This window comes from Ascaphus truei, chromosome 1 (genome assembly GCF_040206685.1).
Source record: "Ascaphus truei isolate aAscTru1 chromosome 1, aAscTru1.hap1, whole genome shotgun sequence".
Classification (NCBI taxonomy): Eukaryota; Metazoa; Chordata; class Amphibia; order Anura; family Ascaphidae; genus Ascaphus; species Ascaphus truei.
In genome coordinates, this window is record NC_134483.1 from 44,394,969 (window position 1) to 44,409,966 (window position 14,998).

A 14,998-nucleotide genomic window follows, 5' to 3' on the forward strand; every position below is an offset into this window, starting at 1 on the left:
CACCCAAGCGCAGTCTTTTTTGTATATCTATATGGATATATATATATATATAGATAGATGTTACTGCAATAGATGCGCCCCCGCCCCCCGCCCCCGGGTCCCACTGACACACACCCTCCCCTCACAAATTTCCTCTATAGGACAAGATTGGTCTCCTGCTTACATGCGCGTGACGTCACTGCGCATGAGCGCCAGCTCGCCCGCTCCGCTCTTCCCTTCACCCTGGCCGTAGCCTAATACATTGAGGAAACCAAATATATAGACTATCCAATGTAAACTTCCTAGGAGCCAGGCAGGGAGGGTTACATATAGAAGGGATACTATTAATACCAAAACTCTTTTCAAGTTTGTGGATATTAACAATGAAATCCTTAAATCTAGTTGCCACCATGCAAGATGGATTTCTAACATCCCTTATTGACAGCTACATTAAGTAGAATAAAGCGAAAGTGATCAAAATAAGTTTTTTTATCTCAAGCAGAAATACTTAAGGAAACATTTGTAGAACTAGAATGATGATAATTTAGTAAATCAGGCGCTGATCAAGTCTAGCCAACTGAATAGAGAAGAACTTCTAGCCATTAAAACCATAAAGCCACAAGAACAAGACTTCCAGGCCACGTTTATTACTCAATATAACAGAGGCATCAAAAATAATTTCAAAATGTTAAAAAAAAAATGAAATTTTATTAGGAGATTCTTTGTCAGATTACTCAAATCATTTTTTAAAGGGGGAACCCAATTTAAAAGAAAAATGAGCTCCAAGCACTTTCAGTATTAGGAAAGACAAGGTAGAGTGTTGGTTGAAAATACAAAATGGGTTTTCTAAATGTTTTTCGTGTAAAGCTTCATGTACCTTTGGCTCATTAGAGAAATTACGTTTTAAATCTCATACCACTGGCGATCGTTTTAAAATTAGAAAACATAACTGCAAAATAGATCAAACAGTCTATTTACTAGAATGTCCCTTTGTTCTACAGCAGAGGTGCGTAAACGTCTTGCCCTGTGCCCCCTGCTAGCTCTCCCTCCCAGCTCACACCCCCTCTTACCTGCTCTGAAGCGTCAAATGACGCTGCGGGGTCATGTGACATCACATTTGACACATGTCATTTGACACCGCGTCACCAAAGCTGACTGAATCACGTTAAGTGACGTTGCAGAGACCTCGCCCGGTCCCCCGACATTTCATTTAAATGCCTTAGGGAAGAGCGCGGGGCCTCTGCAACCGCCGCGCCCCCCCAGTTTGCGCACCTCTGATCTACAGCATGTGGGTAAAACCATATGACCACTACGGATACGAAATTTGGAAAATGTAGGTAATATAAAGAAACATGTCATAACCCACAGTGTGACGACATTTTTCATGGGTTCAATCCGAATGGACTTTACTCTACAGCTATAGAACATGTGAGTGTAGATTGGAGATGGGGTGATAGAAGTCTAAAACTTGCTCAGAGGGAGACCTTCTGGATCCACAAATTGCATACACTGATCCCAGAAGCAGCAGATATTGATATTGCCTCCTTCATTGTGAAGGATCCAATAAAAACGGAATCCACCCTAGCCTCAGCAAACACAGTGCTTAACCAGTACGCATGTTTGTAACTTGCTCTAAATGTAAAAAAGGGATTCATTCAGATTGTAATAGAATCACTTTACTCTCTCCTAAATCTGTCTCAGCGTCTCTCCTGTGAAATCCCTCTCCTGGCTTCCTATCAATTCCCGCATTACACACACAATTTCCTCCACACTTTTAAAGCTTAAACTCTTCTGCTCCTCCTTACATCTCAGCCCTAATATCTCGCTATTCACCATCCCGACTCTTGCGTTCTGCTCAAGGAAGTCTTCTCTCTACCCCCTTTTGTATCTTAACCCCTCTCTCGCCTTAAACCTTTCTCACTGACTTCCCCACACCTCTTTCCTCTCAATATCCGACTAGCACCTCTCTATCCACCTTTAAGACACATCTTAAATCCCACCTCTTTAATGAAGCATATGGGTTGCTCCATGGCTGACACTATACATCTCATACATCAACCTTGGCCCCATGCTGACACACTTATCAGAACACCTTTCTACTGTCTCTGTATGTTCTTCCTACTTACCACTTAGATTGTAGGATCTTTGGGGCAGGGACTCCTTTTTGTTACTTTTACATCTCAAGCGCTTATTCCCATTATGTGTTATAATATTATGTTGTGTATTACGGCTGTGAAGCGCTACTGTGTGTATATAAATGGCGCTATATAAATAAAGACATGTACACATACTCAATATTATATGTAGGCTACACAAACATATACTTCAATCCCTTTAATCATTAAAACCATAGTACATTTTATTACATGAAATTAACACAATATCAGATGGATCAGTTGTTGTGTTTCTGCCATTAATATGTTCCATCATATATATCTTTGTATGACACATGTAATAAAAGGATTAAGTCCTACACCAGGAGTGTGAAACAGAAAGCCCGCACTTGCGTCCAGCCAGCAGCGCAGGACCAGATGTCCTGTATGGGGTGGCAGTTCCCGGGAGATTTATTGTGTAGAGCTGGCTGCTTACCTCTTCAGCAGGAAGTATTGCGAGGCTTGCCATAGCTGTGATCCTGCTCCAGCAACCATGTGTTCTCTCTGCTCTGTGCATACTGATAGTCAGGGTAAGAGAGGGGTTTAAAAATGGAGGAAAGGGAGTGTATAAATGGAGAACAGGCGGGGGGTGTTAAAATGAAGGGTGGGTGGTGATGTAAAAACAGAGGGTGTAAAAATGGAGGGAGGTGGTGGTGTAAAAACAGAGATGGGAGGGTGTTAAAACAGAGGGGGTAAGAGAGAGTGAAGGGGGAGTGTGAGAGAGGGGTGGAGGGAGTGTGAGAGGGGCGGGGTAGTGTGAAAGAGACAGGAGTGGGGAAAATGTGTAAGAGAGAAAGAGGGGTGGAGGAAAGTGTGAGAGGGAGAGGGCGGGGAGAGTGTGAGACAGAGAGAAGAGTGTATGAGAGAGAGAGAGAGGAGGGTGGGGGAGACTGTGATAGAGAGAGAGAGGTGGGGGAGAGTGTGAGATGTGGGGGGAGGTGGGGAAACATGTAGAGGAGAAGCAGGTGAGAGATGGGGGGAGCAGGGAACATGTAGAGGAGAAGCAGGTGAGAACATCATGTAGATGTGCCAGGTGTCAGGAACAGCAGTAGCAGTAAAAGTAAATAAAGTAGGTACCAGAGTATTTATTAAGCAAGAGTTCTTCTTCTTCTTCTTAGTTATATTAGTGATGTTATTGTTGCTCCTTTATGCTTAATGCTGGCATCAACCATACAACCATACTACCATGTGACGTTTGAAATGCATGGTACGTACGGCCCGAATGAAGTACAATGAAATCTAATCAGGCCCCTGATATGAAATGAGTTTGACACCCCTGTCCTACACTCAGTACACTCATGTGGTTAGCACTTAAGACATGACATTTTTCCTTGTAGTTTGCGTTGTGTAGACGGAGCACTGAACCAGGCAAAAATCACTTGGTGGCCCCGTAAAAAATCATAGTTTTATTGAAGTCTCATAGACAAACAAGTATGCACACCAACATGTTACGTGCTCCCCAGTGATTTATCAAGGTGTCTAGACCTTGTATACACCTTGATAAAGCGCTGGGGAGCGCGAAACATGTTGGAGTGCGCACTTGTTTGTCCATGAGACTTCAATAAAACTGCGATTTATTACGGGGTCACCGAGTGATTTTTGCCTGGTTCAGTGCTCCGTCTACACAACACGAACTTCTGGCTTCAACCCATGGACTGCACGCTGGGACTGGCAGGGACCTTAGGAGGACAACAGGCACACACCGGGGAGGTTTTAAGTAGTGGCATTGGATTCATATACTCATTATACAGTCCTTGATTTTGCCTTAGAATAACCATTTTCTAGCACTATAGCCATATATGCTCAAATGTATATTCACCACTACCTCAGGTGCCTACCTAACCCCATTGAAGTCCGTCCCAGTGGTAATCCTTATGTTGCATCATTTGCTTAGGAGGGTCTAACCAGTTGAGCACCATTCCCTTTATCTAGACTTTATGTTCCTTTTCCCTTGTAGGATATTCCCTGAAATAATGCGATGATAGTCATGTTCTGGATGTGAGTAACGGCGGGTTTTGGCGTGACCTAATTGTCGTAGCGTTATTTCCATGCGCTAACAGGAACGAAGGAGGATCTGCGATGTTAGGTTAACAGCTCATTAGCATCTGAGTAAGCCAGACGTCCTTTATCTTTATCCATCCAATAGGAATATAATAGTTACAGAGGCGCAAACACCCTCAGGAAATTCTTAGAACGTGCTTCTATAACGTGATTTATTATAAAGGTAATACTATCCAGGCTCTCCAACCATGTCAATCCTTCCAGGACAATGTTCAGATCGCCAAATTCCCTTAGGTGAAAAATTATCAAGATAAAAAAGACTCAGGGGCCTATTCTAGTAGCCTTGATGAAGTCGCTGCTACATCGCAAGTTTGGCATGTTACCTCCGGAGATTTTGTCAGTTGAGTTATCACGGTATTCAGAATGACTCTGAAGCCATGAGATAGGAAAATGCCCAAACTGTACGATGAGCAGCCTCTCAGCCTCTCTCAAAAGTTCTCACCGGTGGATCTGCTGCGATCTGGCCCAGCTGCATAGAGAGCTGCACAGAGAGAGCCGCCTCTCCCTGCGCATATCTCGCCAGCGATCGCAGGGTTATAATCGCAAATCTAAGGCCCCGATGAGATTATCGAGGCTACTAGGATTGCACGATTTTCCAAAAATTGCAACTTGGGGCTCGTCGCTGCACACGCACGGCGTGTTTGGGCGAGTGTCAAAAATGGCAATTAAATGCTATCGCTGTGCACTTATCATGGCTTTCTGAATAGCTACGACATTTTGTTGTGCGGTGACTGCTCAAAAGCCTCGATAAGTGGGTTATCGAGGCTACTAGAATAGGCCCCATAGTGTCAACTATTTAATGCTAAACACGCATACACAGTAAATGAAACACACTTACAAGATGCCAGGTTAAACAAGCAGTGGGTGTTGTTTAAACTAGGACATCCGCACTTTTCAAAACTACTCTGTAGCTCTGCTTGTTCCACAGCCGGCTAGTATCCGATACACTGAAATGACGCTTGCGCACTGCGTCCCTCCAGGTCCCGAGCTCAGCTGTATTGGCAAAGTCTTCAAAAGTGGCGGCCAACCCAAAGTACAGCAAGCTCACCGTTCCAATTGCAAATGCGGAACACCAGCAGAAAGTACGGCAGGCTCACAGTCCCAATTAAAGATGTAAAACCCTACGCGTTTCACCGTTCCGTCAGCTTCCTCGGGGGTTCTTCTTGAAGACTTTGCCGATACAGCTGAGGTCGAGACCTGGAGGGACGCAGTGCGCAAGCATCCTTTCAGTGCATTGGATATCAATCCAGCTGGTTGAGGGACAAGCAAAGCTAAGGAGTCGTTTTAATGGCACGGGTGTCCTGGTTTAAGTAACACCTACTGCTTGTTTGACCTGGCATCTTGTAAGAGCATTTAATTTACTGTTTATGAATGTTTAGTATTAAATAGTTAACAGTATGTCCTTTTTCTCTTGGTCATTTTATACATACAGGGATTTGTCGATCTGAATAATTGTCCTGGAAGAATTGTCTCGGATGGAGAGCGTGGATACTATTACCTCCATAATACATCACTTTATAGAAACATGTTTTAAGAATTTCCTGAGGGTGTTTGAGCCTCTGTAATGTTTATATTAAATATTGGGTAAGATAATACATATAAGGGACAATAGCACAATAGATTTAAAATATATATATATATTTGTGAAAAGACTGAAAAACTTCCTATGAAGTGAGAGATTAATAAAATACAGTACATGCAAGTGCATGCGTGATCTTGGTGATAGGGAAAGTCTATGTGTTGATATGCATTTAGTTCTTAATGTTTTCCAGGTTATTGACATGAACTCTTGGATATTTAATAATCTGATATGGTAATTGATATAATGTTAATACATTAGTAGACCTGGTACCATTTAATATACTGCATAAGCTTTTATGTGCTTTTTAGAAAAGGCTGGTGATGTAATATTTATGCACAAAGGGGAAGCAGGCAGAGGGTAGGCTACTGTAACCTGGCACTTTTCAATTACTTTAATATTGACATGGAAGAAAATCTAGATTACAGATAAACCTGCAGGAATAACAGTGCTGAACATTCAATTACTCAAAGATAATGGATTTCTGTATTTCAATAAGAAAAAAATATTTAAAATATCAACCAATATGGCTAACAGCATCTTAACATTTACTGGTTTTACTTCTTATTTCTAAGGGCAAAGATTTTAATTTATAGCACAATAATACTTTGCAGCATTTAAAAAATATATATCTTATTTTTGGTATAGAAACACAGAGAAACTGTGATCTTACTTCTTTCTGTTTGAATGCACATACATTATAGCGTATATTATACATTACAATTTATTCAGTCTGTTAATAATTTAACTCGTCTGTTGCAGATACTAGCAATGCTTACTATATATATCCCTTGCTTTCATTTTGTGTTTTTTTGCAGTAGTTGAAAATAATGCTTTGGTTAGAAATGGGAATTACAGTAGTACAGGTATTCTCTCTTAGTTTATGTAGCCCCGACTTAGGCTGTGCTTCTAAAGCAGAGGCGGCCAACTCCAGTCCTCAAGGCCCACCAACAGGTCAGTTTTTAAGGATATCCCTGCTTCAGCGCAGGTGGCTCAATCAGTGTCTCATTCAGAATGACTGCGCCACCTGTGCTGAAGCAGGGATACCCTTAAACCTGGCCTGATGGTGGCCCTGGAGGACTGGAGATGGCCGCAACCGTTCTAAAGTCTCTATAACGATAATGCCACATTTCTGCAGGTTTTGCGCCCTTTTCTCTAGGCAACGGTGGGTTATTCATTAAACTGTGACAGTACCAATCCGGGCATAATTGCACGGACACTCCCATTGCCGCCAGCCCTATCATTATGAATAACCCCTGATGTCTGTGCATTTTGCCTGTTAGGGGAAGCTGAAAGAGAAAGACTTAGAGAATCTTTGTATACTTATAGTGCAGTTTGGCTTACCCATGCAGCTTAGCATTTTGAGAATGTTCCAACATTTCACTATCCTTATAATGTTATCCAACTTTAAAAAATGTGTCCCTAGACCCCTGCTGGACATCTGCTCTCTTCGTCTGTGGTTAAGGAGGATTATTAGGCAGTAGCAAGAGATCCTCATGCTGCAGCTGCTGTATTTGGCAGAGGCAAAAGTAAGACGGACACATTACAGCACCCGGTGGAGTTAGGCTACTGAAAATAATGCAGCAAGTAAAACAACAAAAGAAAAACATTCCAAACCGCAGACTATCTCGGTAACTCAATGTATTACTTCCTGGTAACACATTTTATAAATAAATAATTGTACTGTAGGCCAGCGGTGCGCAAACTGGGGGGTGCGACCCCCAGGGGGCGCTAGATTATTTTGGGGGGGCACGGGCAGTTGCAGAGGTCCTGCGCTCTCCCCCCAAGTATTTGAATTAAATGCCGGGAGACCGCGCGAGGCCTCTGCAACCTCTACTTACCGGGGTTCAGCCGGCTCCATGACGCATTACCATGGCAACGCGGGGTCAAATGATGCCGCGGGGTCATGTGACGTCACGGTTGCCACGCTAACGTGATGTCAAATGACGCCGCGGGTCACGTGACGTTACGTCACACGACCCCACGGCGTCATTTGCCCCTGTTGTAGGCAATTTGCAAACATCCGCAAAACAAAATAACATTGAATACATTAAAGGTGCAATCCCACTTTAGCAACACAAAAGGGGTTTGTATCAAAGTGAAAGAACTAAACGGATCTAATTCCCGACCCATTTACATTTCATTTTTTGCACTGCTACAGTATGTCACTTTTTGTGTCATACTAATTACCATCTGTATGTCCCGTCTTCTTACTAGGATGTAAATCTTGTATATTTGTGACATGCTGGGACAAAATGGGCAGCAGGGCTTCCAAAATAAAGGTGAATCCTGTCCATTCTCAGCAGGGTTCACAGGGTTAATGTTAGGCACCAGGGGTTTGTCCGTGTATTTGTGTACCCTTTATTATAATTATGTTTAAAAACAGTGACATGTGGTGCTTAAACACGTGAAAGCAGTGGCACAGCTCTGATTTAGGTGGTTTGGGACGTGAAGGGGTTAACCCCGAACCTGTCTCAGCAGAGAGCTATGATCACTGGGGTTTGCATCCGGTTTTATATGCCTGCGATGGGGATGCCCTCGTAGTGCCAGGGTAGTATGGTAATACTTTATATGTACATTCATACATTCAAAGGGAGGGATACACTTTCAGAGGGATACCCCAAAAGTTCCATTATATAACAGTTACCCCAAATTGTCTACTTAGCAGGGAGGTCTTTGGGGTGGCCAGGTCAGGTCGTATGTGACTTCCATGACTCCCACTATTTTGGAAACTAGTATTTTTGCCCTCCTGAAGACTAGTGAGTTTCTCCGTGAGCATTATATCATTAATTTCATTTTTTACTATATTGATAGCAGGAGGTTTTCCTTGTTTCCAGTGGCAAGTTATCTGCGCTTTGACAGTTAAAAGCATATATTTAAGCAGGGTGTCTGTATTTATGTCTACGTGGGCTATGGGTTTCTTAATCAGGAATGTGCCAATATACCAGGGTGGCAATATGCCAGGAAACTGAGTTATCAGTCTCTCAATTTTCCTCCAATATGGGGTAATTTGGGGGCAGGACCACCAGATGTGTTTAAATATGTCGATATGCCCACAGTTATGCCAGCATGGTGGAGATAAGTTAAGGGACAAAAATGAAGGCATGCTGGGGTAAAGTATCATCCGTGGATATTAATATTAATATTTGTTTCTCTGATAGATTAGCATGTGGAGCACCTCGCAACCCTTTCGAATATATCCTCCTCCTCTAGGTTCGTGTCCAATCGATGACGTTTTGGTTAGATGTCTTGTTGAGTCCCGATTACTAGCAGCTGGTAATGCAGAGCTAATGTAGTGTACTGTACTGAATACCTTTATGGTATTCTGCTCTTGAGAAGAGGTGTTCAAAGGTCGTCAGTGGTCTAAATATATCTGTTTTGTTTTGGGAGCGAGGATATGTAGTGTCATAGTTACATAGTAAAAGAATTTGAAAAAAAGACATACTGTACATCCATCAAGTTCAACATATGCTACATTTAGACGACAGATAGTATACCTATATTTGTATGGTTTCATTACTATCTCCAATGGTTACCCCAGTGATGTCCGCCTGTAGGGAGATTTTTTATGCTAGTGTTTCGATACACATGGAAAATAATAAGGGAGACAGGGGCAACCGTGGCGTGTACCGTTTGTTATGGTGAAAGGTTTAGAAGTGTGCCATGAAGTTTTAACTGTGGCCATTGGATAGCAGTAGAGTATCTCACCCCACCCCACTTTTTAAGTAGCAAGTTTTGGCATGTTCCTGAGCTTGACAGACCCATTGAGGTCATTCTCCCTCTAGCAGAGGTAAATGAGAATTGTCTAAGGTAGTGTTAGGACCTGCTTACTGGTCATGCCGTGACGTGGCAGCGGGCTTATACCGCATTGGCCAAAGTGTTTAACTAAATCAGCGAAGCGAAAAGTGGGGGTTGTGCCCCCCAGGGGGGCGCGAGATTCGCTGCGCGGGGTTTACAGAGGCCCCGTGCGCTTCCCGAAGCTGCCGTGGGAGCTGCAAGGTCTCTGTAAACTTCTCCTTACCTTGTTTCAGACGACTCCTGGTGATGCATCGCCACGGCAACGCGGCGGCAAATGACGCTGTGGGGGTCATGTGACATTGTGTTGCCATGGCAACGTGACGTCATGATGCCAGGACATCTGAGTCGAGGTAAGCAGGGGGGGCGCAAGGAGAGGGGGACAGCTGGCAAGGGGGCGCAGGGGAAAAAGATTGTGCTCCTCTGAACTAACTGACCCTTACTCATGGGAATACTAACATTAAAGTATTTAACTATGTATTTTGTCACATTGGATGGAGCATTTGGTACTTTTGTCTTTTGTTGTATCCCTTAATAAACCCAATATTTATTAGCTCCCTTGTCTGGCTAGCATGACCTGTGTCTTGGGAAGCCCAAGGGGCAAGTATAGGACTCTGGTGGCAGCAGAGACTGAAGGTTCTGTGCAAAGACTGGGGATCTCTGGTCATGAGGCATCCCCGTTATGTGACATGCTTCTTTTGGGAAAATCTGCCTGAAAAATGAGCTTGAGTGGTCCGGAAAGCTTGCACTCTTTTTAACCATTAGTTAGCCAGTAAAGATATCACTTCTACCTTCAGTATAATATAATGTAAATACATTATATGTAATTCTTTTACAGACTATCATTCTGGGTTCCCAAATTATTCTGATACGACCAAAGTCCCTGTTTGCTTCCCTTCTCACCCTGCCTATAACATCTGATGGCAATAAATTATGTGACAAAACTGAGACACTATATCAAATGACTGGGACTCTTGCCCAATCTAAATGTTGCCATTATGGCAGGCACAGCAAGCTGGGACATAGTGTTTAAAAAAATAGTAACTGGAACATCATGGGACTGGAAAATCATAGTGTAAGTACATGGAAAAACAGAGGACACAATTATTTTGTACCTGTTACCTCCCATTCCATGATGTCACATACATACTGTCCACATACTGTCCAGTGGTCGAATAACTCTTCCGAATAGCATGTTTTGATTTCGTTACATATGTAGAATTGTTTTCAGGCACATATTTTAAGCAGTTGTGTATTTTTCTTGAGCCTTATTTTTTATCCTGCCAAATATGCGCATCTTGTGTTTGCATTCCCTGTGTTTGCATTCCTGCCTTATTGTTCACGCCCCGCTCCAGCTGCTTTGGTGTACAGCAACCTACCCCTTGGAGGATTTCGGCGATTCCTGAGCTGAGGAGGACGCGAATATGGACGGCGACGACATCACGCAGGGTGCCATGGAGTCAGCGTGATTGCCTGACCAACACCCGGTGAATACTACAACGAGTGACGCCACGCTTACCTACCTGCAGGATCTTCGCAGGGGAACCGCCACCAAATGTGAAGGATCGGCGCTCCGGTTTGATTGGGTCTTACCGGTCTGAAGTTGCGTGAGTAAAGCAACCATTGCCTGCTGTATACGAGTGGTTATTGAATTTAACCCTTTATTGCCATTTTGCTTGAGACATTGAAAAAAGCACTTGAAAAAAGCACTTACAAACAACGCAGTTGCAGACTTTTATCATAGACCCTTCAAGTACTGGACATATGTCTTTATATTACAGCATTTGATTCAAGCGTGACACCACTATTACTGTTTTTAGAGCTTTGGATATTTTGGTCTTTCTTTAGACCAATTTCTTCTACATTAGAAAATAGGGGGGTAAGAGGGGATATGATAACTATATACAAATATATTCGGGATCAGTACAAGGAGCTTTCAAAAGAACTATTCATCCCAAGGACAGTACACAAGACTAGGGGCCATCCCTTCAGGTTGGAGGAAAGGAGATTTCACTAGCAACAAAGGAAAAGGCTATTTATAGTAAGGGCAGTTAAAATGTGGAATGCATTACCCATGGGACTGATGGCAGATACAACAGATATCTTCAATAAAAGATTGTGCATCTTTTTAGAAAGAAAATGTATACAGGGATATACCAAATAAGTAAACATGGGAAGGATGTTGATCCAGGGAATAATCCGATTGCGTTATATGGAGACAGGAAGGAATTTGTTTTCCCTCTTATGAGATATCATTGGATGATATTTCACTGAGTTTTTTTTGTTTGCCTTCCTCTGGATCAAAATACTGTAAATACAAATATAGGATAAAGTATCTGTCGTCTAAATTTAACATAGGATGGACTTATGTCTTTTTTCAACCTCATCTACTATGTAACTATGTAAAACAAAACACAATTATTTTTTTTAACCGAAACACCAGTGAAAGCGCCCACCATAAATAAAACACAGTAGTCAAATAATGGGTTAAAAGTGGCATTGGAATTATTAGAAATACAATCTTACAGTAAGTACAACTACAGTACTCAGTATCTGATTTATATAAATGTTAGACACCAAACATCCACACATATTAATGCAAATTTAATGCACTCCACATTGGTCTATTAAGTGTCATAGCAATGACTCATTAGAAACATTTCTATTAGTGTGGTTTTATATTATACCCTTTATGAGTGTTGTACTCTTGTAATTCTCCATTTCCATACAGCTCATAGCCGCAGAGCTCTAGGAAAAAAACAAAAGAGTTTTCTTTACAATTTTGTTAGAACTAACGACACCAAAACTGACTGACTGGGTATTCTCCTGCACATGAAGCAGTATAAATATTTGTCACTGATCTGATACAGTAAAGATTCCACACGCCGCTAATGCTACAGGTACTTTACTTAAATTGTGGAACTGTGGAATTCGCGGGAATATACTGCAAATAAAAATGCCACTTGTGAGCGCATTCACATAGTCTCAGACAGGTCTGCAACCCTGCTTTTCCCCATTATCTCCCAGCATACAGTGTTTCCACTGCAGCCAGGGATTCTGGGTAATGACATGCAAATGAGCACGCCGTGTCACCTTTTTTTACCCACCAGGAATATACTGTAAGTAGTGGATCCAAGAACAACAGACAGGAGAGACCATGTATAAAATCCCTATCCTCACATGGGTATGGCTGTGGTTTTATGAACCAACATTACCAGCCATTGCGGCCTGGCCTTCTTACTCAGAATGCATACTGGAGATGCAGTTGTTGTTGTTGTGCTTATTAAAAGTAAAAATATCCTTTGAAGCAGGAAACAAAACATGTGATAACTGATGTGGTTGGAGCTCCACCAAAAAAATCTTTAACTTGTAGACAGATTTTCTCTCTTGTAGAAATTCGGAATCTGTTGCATTGACTTCTGTGGAAATTGCAATTGCGGGTTTTGGGTATGTCTTGCAGAACTTCTCTAAAATTACAAATACACTGCAGAATGATAACATTAAAAAGATAAACATAAGAGAATTTTCATGGAGGGTGGAAAAAATAAATCCTCAGAATTGCATATAAAACAACAAATAGTGAGGGTGGAACATGAGCTGTGGGGGGAAAAAACCCCAAACACTAGCAACAGCAAAAAAAAAATTATAACTTAGAAATTCCACGGAAATTAGTTTTTTCCGCACCTCTTTATATGTCCGTAATAAATCTGTCAATAAGTTGTGAGAAACTGCAAATGGTGCAATACAGAGAAAATAATGCCAACATAAAATCTAAAATGATAAAGCAGAAACAGGCAACCTCCTCCCCCTCCTCCCCCCCTCCCCAGCTCTACATGTGAGCCCTAATTATATGACCTAATCGTAACCCAACTCCTGAGTACTCATTGTTCTGGAGAAGATATTCTGGAGTGGAGTGTACCTATTGACGTACGTTGTATCTATGAAAAGGTCTAAGTGCATTCCTGCCTTTCTGTCTCACTGTGTTTTGTTGCTATCTGGAGAAGTATTGCTGTGACTGATACCCTGTGAGTAATCTCCCTGGTCCAAAAGCAGAGGCGTTTATTCAGATGAGTGTAGTGGAAATATCACCCCCTGGAGGAGTATAAGGATATCATACACTTGTTTCACTAGCATGGTGGTGAAGAATTGGCACACCTTCATTGGTTTGACAGTTTTAAGAAAACAGGACATAGATCAAGAAGTACTTTTTACTCTTTAAAACTATCTTTTTTTTTTTTACACGTAATCCATTGAAAACTCACACAGTTTGTAAACCTTTCAAATACATAGCGTACTAATCATTCCAAAACATATTTTCTTAAGAGAAAACAAGCAAAACACGTTATCTTAAACAAATAAATAACAGCAGAGTAAACCAATGACAAACATGAACAGAACAGTTGTGCAAATGTAAGGAAACAGATTGAGCTCTAGTGCAAAACTTTTATAAGGGCTATAATATACCATACTTCTGATAGCAGATCATTCTAGCAGGGAAAAGCAGTGCTAAAGAGCCCTTATTCCAAAACACAAACATATCTAGCTCAGATTATAATCCACATTACTGGCTGCATTGATGCGTTTGAAACATATGGAGGTCATTTATCATAACCCATAGGCTGCAAAACGAGAGCAAAATTGCTACACTGGATTTATCAAGAAGATTGAATTTTCTCTTGGTAAATGAGGTGTTGTTTTATTACAAGTTTGTATCACTTTTGAAGTCGGGAGACATTGAGAAATGACCCCTTAGACCTGAATGCAAGTGCATTCTAATAGAGCGAACTAAACTATTTGCATGGCTTGGTACAGCAAATCTGATCATTTTTGTTTAACATAACATACCAAATGAAATTAATATTCCTCCGTGTGGCTTTAGTAAAGCTGAGATTGAAGGTCATTTTCACAATTATGTTGCAGACATACTTGTAACACGCTCAGACAGCCAATAATGCAGCTCGCGTCACAATAAATTGCAAGATAACGAAGAAACAAACTATTATGAGATAAGACAGGTGCAGGAAATGATCAGCTATTTTCACCCATTTCGATTGGATTTATGATATGGAATAATTTCAGAAAGGCTTATCAAGCAGTTATTCTAACATGAAATCGGTGATATCTGATGAGAACAAAATGGGGTCAGAGAGGTTATAATTGATAATGAAATAATTAATAAGCAAATGAGGTAATAACATTATGCTTAAGATATTAGACATGGGGTTTAGAACGATAACAGCATAGTGTGTGAATGCCTGTGACCCAGAACACCAACAATATAATTCGGCACATTGCCATCTATTAATGGATAATTAAGATTGTTAATAAACAATGTAGTTGCATTCTTGGGTGATACAGTACATTCTATTAGATTTCTTCTCTGCTTTTTCATGAAATGACAACGGGATAAAAAAACTTCCATTACTCAGTA

The 14,998-nt window shown here is 41.5% G+C and overlaps 1 protein-coding gene across 2 annotated transcripts in view; it reads right to left on the reverse strand.

Annotated features, from left to right (window-relative positions):
* Positions 1–719: 719 nt before the first annotated feature.
* Positions 720–14,998, reverse strand: part of ALPK2 (alpha kinase 2) — a 144,065-nt gene continuing 129,786 nt past the window's right edge. For both annotated transcript variants that reach the window (XM_075587205.1, XM_075587214.1), the window contains exons 12-14: positions 12,255–12,315; positions 7,117–7,280; positions 720–2,650 (exon numbers count right to left, since the gene is read on the reverse strand). In XM_075587205.1, the coding sequence (XP_075443320.1) occupies positions 2,565–2,650; positions 7,117–7,280; positions 12,255–12,315 (311 nt within the window). In that variant the 3' untranslated portion in view covers positions 720–2,564. The remainder of the gene's footprint in view (positions 2,651–7,116; positions 7,281–12,254; positions 12,316–14,998) is intronic.